At 32.8% G+C, this 15,707-nt stretch overlaps 1 protein-coding gene across 2 annotated transcripts; it reads left to right on the forward strand.

The window, feature by feature from the left end:
* Positions 1 to 249: 249 nt before the first annotated feature.
* Positions 250 to 13,084, forward strand: LOC114336373 (protein stunted). 2 transcript variants are annotated; one of them, XM_028286728.2, is made up of 4 exons: positions 250 to 574; positions 10,260 to 10,390; positions 11,007 to 11,026; positions 12,895 to 13,084. In XM_028286728.2, exons 1-3 carry the CDS (start codon positions 546 to 548, stop codon positions 11,018 to 11,020), a joined length of 174 nt encoding a protein of 57 aa, XP_028142529.1. In that variant the 5' UTR covers positions 250 to 545; the 3' UTR covers positions 11,021 to 11,026; positions 12,895 to 13,084. The 2 variants fall into 2 exon arrangements, with proteins under 2 accessions (XP_028142529.1, XP_028142528.1); XM_028286727.2 differs by lacking the exon at positions 11,007 to 11,026.
* The last annotated feature ends 2,623 nt before the right edge of the window (positions 13,085 to 15,707 follow it).

The following is a 15,707-nucleotide window of genomic DNA, read 5'->3' on the forward strand; positions in this document are numbered from 1 at the left end:
AGGAAATGTTGTTAAATGCTGACTTCAAAAATAGCGACAGACAACTACAAACGCTCGACTTTTTGCTGCAGACTTCGACTTTAAAAAGTGGTTCGTCTGTAAGTGGCCTTAGACAGCACTAGACAGTACCCCAGTTTTTGACTCCATGTTTTATGCAACTCTATTCACAAATTCATTTCAGGGAAAAAGGTAAGCAACATTAAATTACCAAATTTACCAAACGGTTTACATTTGACGTCTATCTGCAGTGTTGCCAGATGTTCATTAGATGTATAGAAATATCAATATTCTAATATTCTAAAATATTTAAATTGGCATATAAATTATTCATCATTTTTATATTTAAATACTTCTATCTATAAACAATAACAGTCACCTTTTATTATAAAAGTTGTTACATAACAGATATTCATTTCGGTTACAAACAGTATTTCGCTATTGATAATTAAAATAGGAAACTTGGCACTACTGCACTTACAGTCCATCTTTTACATAACTCGGCTCGTTTCTAGGATTCGAAATCTGTAAAATTAATTTTTACAAAAATGAGTGCCTGGAGAGCTGCTGGATTAAAGTAAGTTAGTCATTAAATTACCTTAAATCTCCTAGTATTGTTTTTTTCTATTTGTACTGTTCCTAGATATAAATGTAACTTGAGGTTATGGTGATGAATTCTCTAACCATTTTACTATTTTTTTTTCATAAGATAAGTAATGAGCAAGAAATAAAAAAGGAAGTTAAATATCATTATGTTTTTACATTAATCCATAAATAAGAGAAACAGTGGGCAACTTAAGTGTAAATATAATATTTATAAATCAAGTCAACCATTTATAGAAAAAAAGCAACCATTTATAGAAAAAAAAGATTCATATTATATACTAAGGATTTCCACAGTTTTCACTGTATTCCTTCACTCAACCGTTCTCTCCAGCTCTTTCAGTCTTGCCAGTCCCCTTCCTGTAGATTCTTCTCTCTCCATTGCTTCCTCCACTCCGTCTCTGAAGGATCTTCGGGGTCTGCCTCTCTTCTGTCTTCCTGTCAGGCTCCACTCTGTTATTCTGTTTATCCAACGAATTTGGTCAGCTTTTCTGATATGTCCGTACCAGGTTAATCTCTTCTGTTCGATGTAGTCCATTATGTCACTCCCATTCTTCTCTTAATCTCGATGTTATATATTTCTATCTTTTCTTGTTACTCTGCAGTTTCTCCTTAGGAATTCCATCTCTGTTGCTCTTATTTTGTTTTTGGTTTTTTTATTTATTGTCCAATTTTCACACCCATAAGTGAGGATACTTCTTGTCATGGTATTATAATATATTCTTCTTTTTGTTTTTATGCTGATGTTCTTTCCCACAGTACCGGGTTCAATTTTCATATGAAGTCTCTTATTTTTCCTAGTCCATTTTTGAAGTTATACTTCTTTAGGCGCGATTGAGAGTAAAATTTCATAATACTGCGCGCATGTGCACACAGACAGTATGGCGTTTAGTTGCTGAATCTTTCAAGTTATGTATAAATATATCAGTGCAAGAAAAGGTGTGAAAATAATATATTAGTGTTTTTAGTATGGTTTGTTCAACACTAAATGGTTTGAATTCAATTAGTGCGGTCGTAAATATTATTAAATTTATCTGACCTGGCCCATTGTTAAGACCCACTCGGAGCGATAAGCCACCGAGGTAGACAGAGTTGGTTTTTTGCAATTAACACTGACTAGAGACTAGACGGTACTCCCATAATAAAGCCTAAAATAAATTTTACCTGAAACCGGGCCTTTTATACTATTATCGGTTAATCCGGGCTGTTTATAGTGGTAACTAATTGAACTTAACCATTTACTGTTTAACATACCATAAATATATTTATTATAATTTTTGTGTCTTTGGATTTGTCTTCCTCAGGAGTAAGATGAGTATTATTAAAACATTTTATTATATATTTATTATACTTGTCTGTTTGTTACCGTGAAGTGTCATTAGGTATGTCTGAACCGATACAGACACAGTCCTCGTAGCGTATTTTGTATAGCATTTGGCCAGAGATTGAGAGATCTTGAGTTCGAGTCCAGAGCAATCCTATACTTTTTTTTATTTTTTTGAAAGCGGTAAGCACAAAATTAGTTTGGTGTTTAAAAAAATTAAAACAAACTGTTTAAAGTATATTTATTTTTAAGAAATCATATAATAGAAGTATAACTTCTTACATGCGTACAATTAGTTTGGTGTTTAAAAAAATTAAAACAAACTGTTTAAAGTATATTTATTTTTAAGAAATCATATAATAGAAGTATAACTTCTTACGTGCGTACCAAGTACACACACATTCTTGTTTTTATATCTTCTTCAGTTGTACCTTTGTTTGATATTATGAACCCTAAATACTTGTACTTGTCTGTTCCTCTGATTTGTTTACCTTTGTCTATTTCCATCTGTTTTATTTCTGTATTCTCCTTTGTTAGGTATTCAGTTTTCTTAAGGTTTATTTCCATCCCATTCTTTGTATATTCCTGTTCCAGTTTTCTCATTATAAAACTGAGGTCATCTTCGTCTTGTGAGATCACAATTTGGTCGTCAGCAAAACTTAGGGTATATAAATATTCATTCCTTACTGGTATACCCAGGAATATTTTGAACAGGGTAAGGGATGTGGAGCAGCTCTGTAGTAGTAGAAAAGAATCAAACGGTAATAATTAAGTAGAAAGTTTAAAATACACTCTTGGCCAAAATTAACCTACCACCTCAAAAATCGGTCGTTTTTTATATCCTATATCTCCTAAACCTGTTGTCCGATTTAAGTGATTTTTTTAATATGGTATAGCCTTATTCCTTGACAATATCGTTATAATAATATTATTGCTAAACAGGTCAATTTTCATTGTGTACCGGGTGTACGAATCAAACTGAGTTTTTTTCTTAAAGTTTGCATCACCATGTGGAATATTCTAGCATTTTGTAGAATACTGAAATTAAAACCTAACTATAGCCTCATGCTTTCTCAACATTTTTTTGTTTGATTGATTCGCTTATGTATGTATATGTCTTAACACCCCATGTGGGGTTTCGCCGCTTTCGCTTTCTAGATTCATTTTACGGGTGGATCAGTCCCCATTATCATTGTATTTGTTCACTAATATGTCTCCATTTCTTCCGGTCTATTGCCCTCTCTTTCCATTTTGTAATTCCTGCTCCTCTTAGGTCCTCCTCTACTTCAGTTAACCATTTCGATCTGGGTTGACCACATCTCTTTTTTCCTCCTGGTTGCCACAATATCATAGCTTTTGATACTGATTCTGGTCCTTGTCTCCATATGTGACCTAGCCATTTGGTTCTTTGTACTTTTATTTTCTTTACTATATCTTCACCATTTAATTCTTCTAAAATTTCTTTATTCATTCTCCTTCTATAGTCTTGTTCTTCGAATCTCACTGGACCGAGTATTGTCCTTATTATCTTTTGTTCATTTATCCTTAATTTCTCTTCTTCTTTTTTTTTTGTCATAGTCATGGTTTCTGCTGCATACATCTTTATTAAATAAATAAATAAATAGTTTATTTACGGCCAAAATACCATTTACAAAAATACCACATATCACAATAGGTATAGGTAGTATCACAATCATAAATACATATTAAAATATAGAACAATATCACTATATAAAGACTGAAAAATCAAAAATATTTACATATATATATATATATATATATATATATATATATATATATATATATACATACATACATATATACACATATACACACATATATACACACATATATTAAATACAATTTAGCATTTTTTTTTTCAATTTTTTCTTAAAACTAGGCAATGAACAGTCAAAAAAGTCAATATCGATATTATTGGCCCCCTTAGACATTCTTCCAATTGCTTTGTTCTGTGCATAATTGGTGCAATGAAAGTCTACAAAAAATAGTTCTTTACTACGAGTATTACATTGAGGAACTCTATATTTTATCTTCTCAAGAAGTGTTGAGCAATCAACCAATCCATTAGCAATCTTATATAAGAAAACTAAATCAAGAAATGATCTTCTATTTTCCAGTGATGATAAATCTAATAAGTTGAGAATTTCACTATAATTGATGTTTTCAGATGGTATATTTAGTTTATATGCAATGAATCTTAGAAATTTTTTTTGGACTTTCTCTATATTATCGATGTGGCATCTGTAGTAGGGTGTCCATATGCAGCTTGAATATTCTAATATTGATCTAACTAATGCACAATAGACAGATTTAAGACAATTTATATTATTAAAATCAGAAAGACTACGTTTTACAAAACCAAGCATCTTCAAAGCTCTATTAACAACAAACTCAAAGTGCTTAGTAAAACTCAAAGATGAGTCAAAAATAATGCCTAAATCTTTAATGGATGTTAAAATTTCTAAGTTTCTGTTGTCAATCGAACAGTTCAAGAGTGTAGGTTGTAAGATTCTGTGATATCTCATTATTTTACGTTTATCAATATTTAAATTCAGTTTATTGTCACAACACCACCTGAAAAAATTATCAAGATTATTGGTCTTATTATTGTTTTATATATATTCATTTTTGTTTTTTTGGTCAATATTTTACTCTTTAGTAGTTTTCTATTTGCTTGGTATACCCGGGTTGTCGCAGTTATTCTTTTTTCGATCTCCGTTTTTCTTTCCCCTTTGTTATTTATCATAACGCCCAGGTATTTAAATTTCTGTACTTCCTCGAATTTTTTATTTCCTATCCTTACCTCCCTGTTTTGTTCTGCTTTTCCGAGTCTCATTAATTTTGTTTTCTTTTCATTAATTCTTAGTCCCATATTCTTTCCCTCTTCTTCTATCTCCATTAATAATTTTTTCATGATTTTTCGTGTTTTTGTTACTATCGCTATATCATCTGCATAGGCGATTAGTTGGTAACCTGATGCTCACTGATTCGCTTATGTTGGATAATAAAAAAGTTAGGTGCTTTAACAAATGTTTTTTATCAATACAGGGTGCTTTTAAAAATTTTTGGCGAAGTTTAAGGAGTAATTCTGCATGAACAAATTATGACAGTCCACAAATGCTTTGTTTCCGAGATAGGAGGTGTTGAGATTTTTCTGACAAACTTTTTTAGTTATTGCATATTACATACAATTAAGAATTTAATATTCACCATTGGCGCGCATACGGGTAATATGAGCCATCATATTACCCGTATGTGCGCCAATGGTGAATATTAAATGCTTAATTGTATGCCACAAAATGTGCAATAACTACCTATTAAAACCCACCAAATTTCATGTGCATGTCTCAACCGGTTTTAAATAAATCGTCAGTTTGTCAGAAAAAATTCAACCCCTATCTCGGAAACGAAGCATTTGCGGACATAAGTTTATAAAGCAAACTGTTATTATTTTTCATGCAGAATTACCACTTAAACTTTGCCAAATTTTTTTAAAAACACCCTGTATTGATAAAAAACATGTCTAGTTGTTGAAGCACCTAACTTTTTTATTATCCAACATAAGCGAATCAATCAAACAACAAAATGTTGAGAAAGCATGAGGCTATAATAAGGTTTTAATTTTAGTATTCTATAAATGCTAGAATATTCCACAGGGTGATTCAAACTTTAAGAAAAAAACACAGTTTGATTCGTACACCTGCTATACAATAAAAATTGACCTGTTAAGCAACAATAATAATATAACGATATTGTCAAGGAATAAGGCTATAACATATTAAAAAAATCACTTAAATCAGACAACGGATTTAGGAGGTATCAGACATAAAAAATGACCCATTTTTAAGGTGGCCGGTTAATTTTGGCCCATAGTGTATATAAAATGTGACTGTTGAGCCATGTCCTAATATTTATTTATTTATTTATTTATTTACGGCATCCATTTACAAGTTTCCACACAACAAGACTTTTACAAGTTACACCTCAACAATAATAAATTATTAAAATAATAAACACATCAGAATAATACAAACAAACATATTGTAAGAACAATACAGAACTACAACAAACTTATTGTAAGATACCACTTAGTTGTTTTTTGAACAAACCAATTTTGGAGTCAAAAATATCCATTTGTCTTGGCAGGCTATTAGCACTCCGAACCAATCGTGTAGTCGGTTCATTTATACCAAAATTAGTGTGGTGAAATGGCACTGAAAAGATTTCTGATTGTCTGTTGCTTCTACTAGGAACTTTAAGACTAAAAAGTGATATCAATTGAGGACAATCTATGAAAGCATTAATAACTTTGTGTAGGAAGCATAAGTCTAACAATGTCCTCCTTGACTCAAGTGTTGGTAAATTTAGACTATCTCTTACCCACTGATAGTCATATTCCTCTCTCCTGTATCCACTCTTATAAGCTGCTACCCTCAAAAATTTATTTTGGACTCTTTCAATATGTTCAATGTAACAGTTGTATGATGGGGACCATACAACTGATCCAAACTCTAGAATGGGCCTAACGAGACCACAATAAAGTTTTCTAAATGTGAACAAAGACAGGTCTACAGATGTGCGTTGGATAAATCCCAGTACTTTCATCGCCCTGTTTGTTACTTGATTGATGTGGCATGAGAATGACAGTTTGGTGTCTAACCAGATTCCCAAATCCGATACTTCATTTTTAGAGGCTAATGGCAAGTTATTAATATAATAAACGAATGTAATTGGATTTCTTTTCCTCGAGAACATCATTTTATGACATTTGTTTATATTAAGTGACATTCTGTTTAAATTGCACCAATCATAAAAAGATTTAAGATCTTCCTGTAGTAAAACAGCATCATCCCAGGATTGAATTTTTCTAAACAGTTTTACATCGTCAGCAAACATAAGAACACTACAATTTTTAATTTTTTCTACTAAATCAACCAGAAACAAGCAAAACAAAACAGGGCCACAATGAGAGCCTTGCGGCACGCCCGATGGAACTGTTATTACAATCGAAGTAACACCTCCTAATTTAACTGCCTGCGTACGGCCGCTAATAAATTCTGAAATCCACTGAAGAAGGGGATCCACAATACCCAAAGCTCTTAGTTTTTGTAATAGGACCCCATGGTTAACCCGATCAAATGCCTTAGAAAAGTCAGTATAGATCGAGTCAACCTGGAATCCCTCTTCAAAGCTGTTATATATATGATTGACATACAAAACTAGGCTGGCATCTGCTGACCTCCTTTTCATAAAACCAAATTGTTCAGGATTAAAAATGCCTCTAAAACACCATGTCAGTTTCTTACTAACCAAACAATCAAGCAACTTTGGCAGCTCTGACTGATTACAGACAGCTCGATAGTTTGATATGTCGTTCCTTGCACCTGATTTAAAAATCGGCTTTAAAAAGCTCTTCTTCCAGAGACTGGGAAAGCTACCAGTACCAAGTGATCTGTTAAAAATAAACAAAATTGGTTTTGTAAGTACACATATACATTTTTTCAGAAAATAGGCTGGGATTCCATCCGGCCCTGCACATAATCGGTTTTTACAACTTGCAATAGTATCATAGACCTCAGTTGCTGTAAGTATTATGGAACTCAAACAAATCGAACTTTCAAAACTAAAAAAAGGTAAAGTATCTTGTTGGTCATCTGAGTAGACAGATAAAAAATATTCTGCAAACATATTGGCAGAGTCCTTGACATTCAAGCCAACCCTGTCATTATAGACCATTGTAGTTGGTATGTTATACCCATTTCTTTTGCTTTTAATGTAAGACCAAAAATATTTTGGATTATCGGAAATGTTGTTTTGTATCCTATCTAAATACTGTTTCTGACAGTCTGCTCTTAAAATTTCACACTGATTTCTTAAAGCCACGAAACGGTCATAATCATCTTGCCTATTACTAATTTTATATTGTTTGTGGGCCTGTTTTTTACATACAATTAGGTTACGCAGCTCTGAGGAGAACCAAGAGGGAAAGGTAGAGATCTTATATTTCTTAAGTGGAACAAAGTGTTCTATCAATGAGTAAATTACATCATAAAAAATGACCACCATACTATCAGCTGTACCACTAAGAAACAGTCCCTCCCAATTTATACTTGCTAAATAATTATTTATTGAAAAGTAGTCACCATTTCTGAAATCATAAAAATATTCCTCATAATTCATAAAATCAAGATTTTCTTCACACACTAGTTCAAAACTGATAGCTGTGTGATTTAAGCTATTCTCAAAAATTTTATCTACTGCCGGAGTGACATTAATAGATTCCAAATTACTAAAAACCAGGTCCAATGAGACTCCGTTGTTGTTCAAAATCTCATTCTTTTGAAAAAAGTTATGGAAACTAAAGCAATTTGCTACAATACTTACAGACTCATTTTCAGTGCCAGTCACTGTCAAGCCCAGCTCATCATTTCCCCATTTAGCTTGTGGTAGGTTGTAATCACCTGCCAACACAAACAAACTATCTGAAAAATTATTATAAACATATTCAACAGATTCACAATGCCTTAAATAAGACTGAGAAGGTGATGGAGAAGGTATATATACACAGCCAATAACAAAATTTTGAGTTTTGATTTTAAATGTTAGATATAACTGATATATGTCAGAGTCAACAAGAGGAACTATGATTTTTTGGACAGAAAGGCTTTTTTTAGCTGCGATTAATACACCCCCTCCACGCGTCTTTAGAGTGTTTAACCCCACTTCACGATCACATCTATAAATGTCATACTCTGGAACTCCAACTTCAGCATCAGAATAATCTGAATTCAACCATGTCTCTGCAATCATTACTATATCATAGCAGGAACAACTCAGAGCTTGATGGAAACTCTGTATTTTTGTTCGCATACCACCAGTATTGAGATAGTAAATACATATGTTTGATTTTGATTTACAGGAGTCGTTTTTAGTTATATCAAGGTCTGATCTCCTCGACCTTGACGAAAATTTTCAAACTGGCGTTTATTACTAATCCAAAACTTTCTTAAAATGATGCCTTTAGGCCAAATATCTGGCCTCGAAAAATCTTCCTTGTCATCTGGATGGATACTTATTTTGAAGGAGATATTTTCACCTTTCACTGGTAAGGCTTCAACCTTAAAATCCCTAATATTCGGGCATTGCTTCTTAATGTGTTGTTCAATAAAGGTGGGTGTAATACCCACTTTTACACGACCAAGATAAAAATATGCTTTATGAGAAGAACTAGCAAAATTTTCATCTCCTTGGAAATTCGCTTTACCCAAAACGAAGTTTTGGTCATTTCTCCGGGCCTTTCTTCTCTGTACCAGGGTAAATTCTTGGTCATTATCAGCAGAATCTTTGTTTTTGTTTATGATTTCTTCTTTTTTTTTTATGTTTGCTTTGGCCTGAGGTTATCCAAGGTTGGCCCAAGGTCTTCTGGTCTTTTGACAAGTTGGAATTAGAAGAGGAAGAACTGGCAACGCTGGCTTTGTCTGCCTGGCCAGCTGATTTCGATCCGTCATTGTCCTCTGTCAATGGAGGAGGGGAGCTTGGCGTTGCCACGATAACCCGTCTTTCTGTAGACCTCTGATTCGGTTTCGAAGCATCACTCGAAAGTTTCACTTGATTTTGTTTCGAATTATCACTCAAAAGTTTCACCAAGTCCTTGTTGCTTTCAATCACCATTTTAGACGTCATTACAAGCTTTTCTTGAAGATTCTGTTCCATAATCTTCATAACCTCACTAAGTTCACATTTTACAATTTCTTTTATGGCATCTGATAATTGCGGAATGGTTAGTTCAGCATTTTCGAGGTCTCTAATCGGGCCATCAATTTTAGCGCTAGAGAACTGATTTATGCAATCTTTGCACCATATTATAATGGTTCTGGTTTTAGCAATTGCACATCTTATTTCTTGAGAGGAAATCTTGCTACACTCTTTACATGATACTTTCTCGCAATTATCACAAGCACATCCAAACAATAGAGTTTTACTCTCTTTAAAATAACAGGTCTGATCACAAAATCCGCACTTTAAATCCTCCATCACTATAAAGAAACAACGGAGCGAATAACTGGCAACGCTGTAGATTATTGGATCCTCAATAAACGCAAATATCGGCGAATTTTACGATTTTCACAGATATTTCACCAAAATTATTAGCACAAAACTATGTTAGCAACAATTCACATTGAGTTAGATATTAATTGTAAGTGTACATGCCTCAAACACACACATTCTTACAGGTGATCTTTACCGCGTGCTTTACCGCGTGCGCCATCTTGGAACTCTCTATTGGTATTTAAACATACTCTTTTGTTTTTAGCTACATTAACTATTCCAACATTGCTGCCAAACTTCTGAGGCAGGCACTTAAACCTGAACTTAGAACAGAAGCAATGAGAAGAAATGAAACCCATATTAAAGTAACCAAATGGCAAGATGGAAAGCCAATAAGTAAGTTTACTTTCAATAATTGTCATTCAGATTTCAACATTTCAATTTTTTACTTATCACCAAGTGGTACTGACCTCTATGCACTATGATATGATGAAAAATTGTGGTATGGTATGTTACATCGGGGCAGGGCCCACTTATGAGCCCTTCAGACACTTAGAACTCCTATGGCGAGTCCACTATATCAACACGATCCTACGAACCAGGTCCCGAATGTGATATGGGGCGCTCAGAGCAACAGTGGCCTAAGCCACAAAATGAGCATTTTTTGATTAATATATCAATAAAAACAGCAACAGTAAATCTTCGGATTAACAAGGGTCTACACAACCTACCTCTATATGTATGGCTAAATAGCGCTACATAATTTGTAGCGCCATCCCATAGGCATAATGGAAATACGAATGCAAAGATTGCATTTGTCTCAAAACTTCGTTTTTCGGGTTAGGCCACTGTTTCTCTGAACGCCCCATATGCTTCTGTGTAGGAAACAAATAGAGATATAGAAGGGAAAATCTCATAGAAAATATCATTACAATTGACGTTTTATATTTGTATATATTTAAACTACCTATATATCGATTTTACTTTATATTTAAAACATTTTCTCTTATAGGTGCTAGAGAATAAATACTAGTAAGTTTTGGGTGACTTATTTTGATGATATGCATTTACATACTAACTTTTTAATCTTTCTTTTTTCTTTTAATATAATATGTAATCAAAATAGTTTTCTGTTTTTGTGTGTGTTATGATGGTCTTAACATTGTGTGATTTTTCTTACAAAATAATAAATAATTGCATAAAATGTGCAAAGATTCTATTGATCTTCCTTGTTTTTTAAACTTTTAATCTACAGAAACAATTTTGCTGTGGTCTGATGTATCTATATTTTTGAGAGATTAGACTTTAATATGTGCTTTGAAATGTACAATAGATAAATACTACAGAGGAATACATTCTTTAAGTTCTTTCAATAAAACAAGTAGTCAGAAAATTGGATGGATAAAATTAAAAATAGATATTAACTGAGGATTTTGAAACAGGCAAAAATAGCGGAACTTTGCATAGTCATTTAAAAAAAGTACAAAAGTCAGGAAAAAAAATTTTACTGTTTTAAAAATTCTAGGATCCGATGATGGCATCATAGTCTAACTCAGCGTTTTCCAAACTTATTTTTCCGTAGCCCGGTTATTTTTGTGTTTATCCTCCGCGACCCACTAATTTTTTTTGCATACCCTGGTGTGTGTGTGTACAAGAAAACATATTTAAATATTTATTACAGTTATATTTTAATAAAGAGTCATTAGATTAAACAAAAATGTAATAAAAAAATCAAAATCAAATACTTTATTAATGAGAAATAAGGTTTTTGGTTAAAACTTCACTTTTGGAGGAAAAAAGTACAATTTTATCATCATGTCCGGTTCGACTTTCAAACGATACCTATACTTATTTTTGAGGAAAGCCAGTCTTGAAAACCCTGCCTTAGGCAACAAACCCAAAAAATACTTATAGGTCGTAACAAAAGGAATTAGAAATTATCACTTTTTCTGCTAAAACCTGGTACTCCTGGCAGCAACACAGCCAAAAATCTATCAATGGTATTTTGTCAAGTGTGTCTTTGAGTGCCCTGTCACACGATAGTTAAGTTACTGACGGAAGTCTTGTTTTGGATTCTAGGTCCATTGTAAATGGATTCCCTATCCATGCTTTGTTGCTGTAGATGGGGGGAAAATATTCCTTCAGATTTGCCCCAGTCCTAGCAGGTGTTCCTTGAAAGCAGCTGAAATCTCATCCGGCAATGATTCACAGTATACTCTTTTTGTAGTTCTGTTAGATTTGTAATTTCCTGCTTCCGCGCGACAAGACGTGTCCACAAATTAAGCTTTTGTTGCAGCTTCCACCTTCTCTGGTACTACGTTGCTACATTGTAATGGCATATTTAAATTGTTCAAGAAGTCAAAAATATCACAAAGATAGGCTACCTCCACTAACCAATTGACATCATGAAAACTGTCTTTAAATTAAAATATTGCATCCCTAGCCATTGGTGGATGTTGTTGTAAGAATATTGGAAACTTCTTCCTTCGATTCAATTAAAGTTTTTTTAAAACATCCTATTTGGATAGCCAACGCACTTCACAGTGTAAAAGAAGACATTCATGTGAAACGGCGAGGCGAGGCGACCCGGCGTTTTGCTTTCATGGCCCGGTACCGGGTCGCGCCCCACCATTTGGGAAACGCTGGTCTAACTTCATATACATGATCCATGAAAATGATGTATGGAATCAATTACCATCTTGTAGAGTGACATAGTCTATTCATATATTATTTTATTAATTTTCAAGAAATTACCATCGCAAGTGCTTAGGAACAAAAGAAAGACAATCTATTCAAATTTGAAAATTTTGATGCTAATGAAGAGTTATTAATTGTACTAAAAGTTTGTTTCTGATGTTATATTTAATTATTTACTGATTCTTTTTATTTTTCTTTTTCAGGGGAGTCCACATTTTAAATCCATAATTTAAGTCCAAGTCTATGTAGTGTTAATAATTGTTTAGTCAACTACAATTTATGTTACAATTTTGTAAATATCAGTTCCAGATTTATATTATGTGGGTATTATTCCTATTTTTGATGTAAAAATGGAATAGTGAAAAAGAATAAAACAATATTATAATATAAAAATGTGTTTTATTATACAAAATATACTACTACTTCTAAATGAACTACCAACGTTTTCATATTTTTCAAAAATCTATTGAATGCAACAAAAACACGACCCTCACTCCACCCCCTGGAGGTGGGGTGGGGTAACTTAAAAATCTTAAGTGGAAACCCCAGTTTTTATTGCAGGTTTGGATTCCTTACCTAAAAGTAAACAACTTTTATTCGAGAGAATTTTTCAAATTGTGGATAGATGGCGATATAATCGGAAAAAATTATCATGGTACCACAGGTAAATTGTTCTGAAGCTATTTCCTTTTGACATTTTTGTAATTCACTATTCTAAATGGAAAATAAGCCACAATTTAACTAAAAAACTGATTTTTTTGTGACGGATATTCTTGAGTTGGGGTTGATTTCATGTAATCGAATGAACTACGTTTCAGTAAAGTCGTCCCAGGAACGCAACTCATAAATATTGGCAATACCATTTTAAAGTCTTCTACTTTAAAATGTATAATATATGTCTGAATTGCCGATATAAATAAGTCAGATTAAATAAATTATTAGAAGAATTTTTTACCAAGCAACAACATTTTTGTTTAATTTATTAATATTTTGACAACGACGTCCGATGTAGACGTCAAAACGTTAATAAAATAATTTTTGAAGTTATACTTCTTTAGACGCGATTGGGAGTGAATTTTTATTATTCTGCGCGCATGCGCACACAGACAGTATGGAGTTCGTTGCTAAATATTGTTATGTATGTATACTGAATTCGCTCTATCGAGATTCACTTTGACACTGACGTTAGTAATTTCTTTTTTGGGAAATTCAGTTGTCAGAAGTGACTGGAAATTACTACACAACCAACGCACCTGCTCATAGCCAATATTATTAATAGTAAACAGACATAAAAATAACATAAACGTTACGCTAATCAATAATTATTTATTTACACCATTATAATGTATTGATAACAAACGAGAAAATTATTTATTGTACAAAATAAAAATATTTTCTAGAAATAAACTTCACAAAATTTTATGAGATTAGTAGACACTCCCACTATTTCTGATAATTCTTCTTTTTTTAATGAAAGATTAAGTTGATTTTAGCAGTTAATAGTGTGAGGTAGGAATTTTTGTGTTGTATGTTTCCTATTCCGAATGTGTCAAATTGAATCTCGGTAGAGCGAATTCAGTATTCAGTCCAAAAAGGGTGTGGAAAGAATATACGAGTGGTTTTAGTAAATATATTTATTATAATTTTTGTGTCTTTGGATTTGTCTTCCTCGGGAATAAAGATAGTAAGTAATATTTAAAGTATTTTTATACTTCACTTGATCTATCTGTCACTATGTCTGGAAATCTTGTAATCCGTAAAAACAATGGAAGTATAGCTCAGTGGTGGAGCGTTCGACTGTAGATCGACAGGTCCCTGGTTCGAATCCGTGTGTTTTCTATTTTTTTTTATTTTTGGTATTATTTTAATAAACATTTTTGGAAAGTAGTAAGTAAAAATTAGTTTAATCTTTAAATGAAATACAAATAACCTGTTGAAAGTATATTTATTTCGTTGAAATCATATAATAGAAGTATAACTTCTTACGTGCGTACAAAGTACACACACATTCTTTTTTTTTAGTTAAATTGTGGCTTATTTCCCATTTAGAATAGTTAATCACAGGTAAATTATAGAAACAGTCTAGTATCTCGAGAAATACACTTCCAAATGAAAAAGCAAAAAACATTGTGTTTAATATTTTTCCAAAACCTATCGAATGACACCAAACGTAACCCCCACTCCACACCCTGGTGGCGGGGTGGGGGTAACTCTAAAATTTTAAATAGAAACCTCCGTTTTTTCAGACATTCATCAGAACATTTATTCGAGACATTTTTTAGAATTGTTGATAGATGGCACTAATAAATCGCATTTTTCCGATTCTACCGCCATCTATCAACAATTCTAAAAAATGTTTCGAATTTACTTTTTCATTAGGAATCCAAATCTGCAATAAAAAATGGGAATTCCTATTTAAGATTGGAATGGGGTGGGGTAGAAAGTCATGTTTTATCGATAGGTTTTTGAAAAATATTAAACAAGTATTTTTTGGTATTTGTATCTATGGTATCACGATCAATCATTTTTTCCGGTTATAGCGCCATCTATCCATAATTCGAAAAAATCTCTCGAATAAAAGATGCTTAATTTACGTAAGGAATCCAAATCTGCAGTAATAACTGGGGGTTTCCATTTAAGATTTTAAAGTTACCCCCACCCCACCTCCAGGGGGTGAACTGGCGGGTAACTTTTATGTGGGAATATTCAACTGGGGATATATTTCGGGAAATATTCAACTGTTCCGCTACTTTTGGGATGCCCTGTATATTAACAGTACCAATTACATATGCCGATCAAGGCTGATAGGCCATGTAGGTACTACTCCACAGTATAGGGCTCAATGTTAACCATAGATGTTGAAAAAACTTTCTTTTAAAAGCTTTATACATAGTTTGTTTCCCGTTGAATTTTAGATGGTAGACTATTGTAAAATTAAACACACACATACAAAGGACTTCTCTCTGTTAGAGACAATCTGTGAAGTGGGAAATTGAAATTAAGGCTTCTTGTATTA

The sequence above is a fragment of the Diabrotica virgifera genome, chromosome 8 (assembly GCF_917563875.1).
Source record: "Diabrotica virgifera virgifera chromosome 8, PGI_DIABVI_V3a".
Classification (NCBI taxonomy): domain Eukaryota; kingdom Metazoa; phylum Arthropoda; class Insecta; order Coleoptera; family Chrysomelidae; genus Diabrotica; species Diabrotica virgifera.

Bases quoted from the DNA above. Each gene is read 5' to 3' on its own strand.
- LOC114336373 (XM_028286727.2), top strand. From the start codon at position 546: ATGAGTGCCTGGAGAGCTGCTGGATTAAA. The intron at 575-10,259 runs GTAAGTTAGTCA...TTTTGTTTTTAG, and splicing joins TGGAGAGCTGCTGGATTAAA to CTACATTAACTATTCCAACA.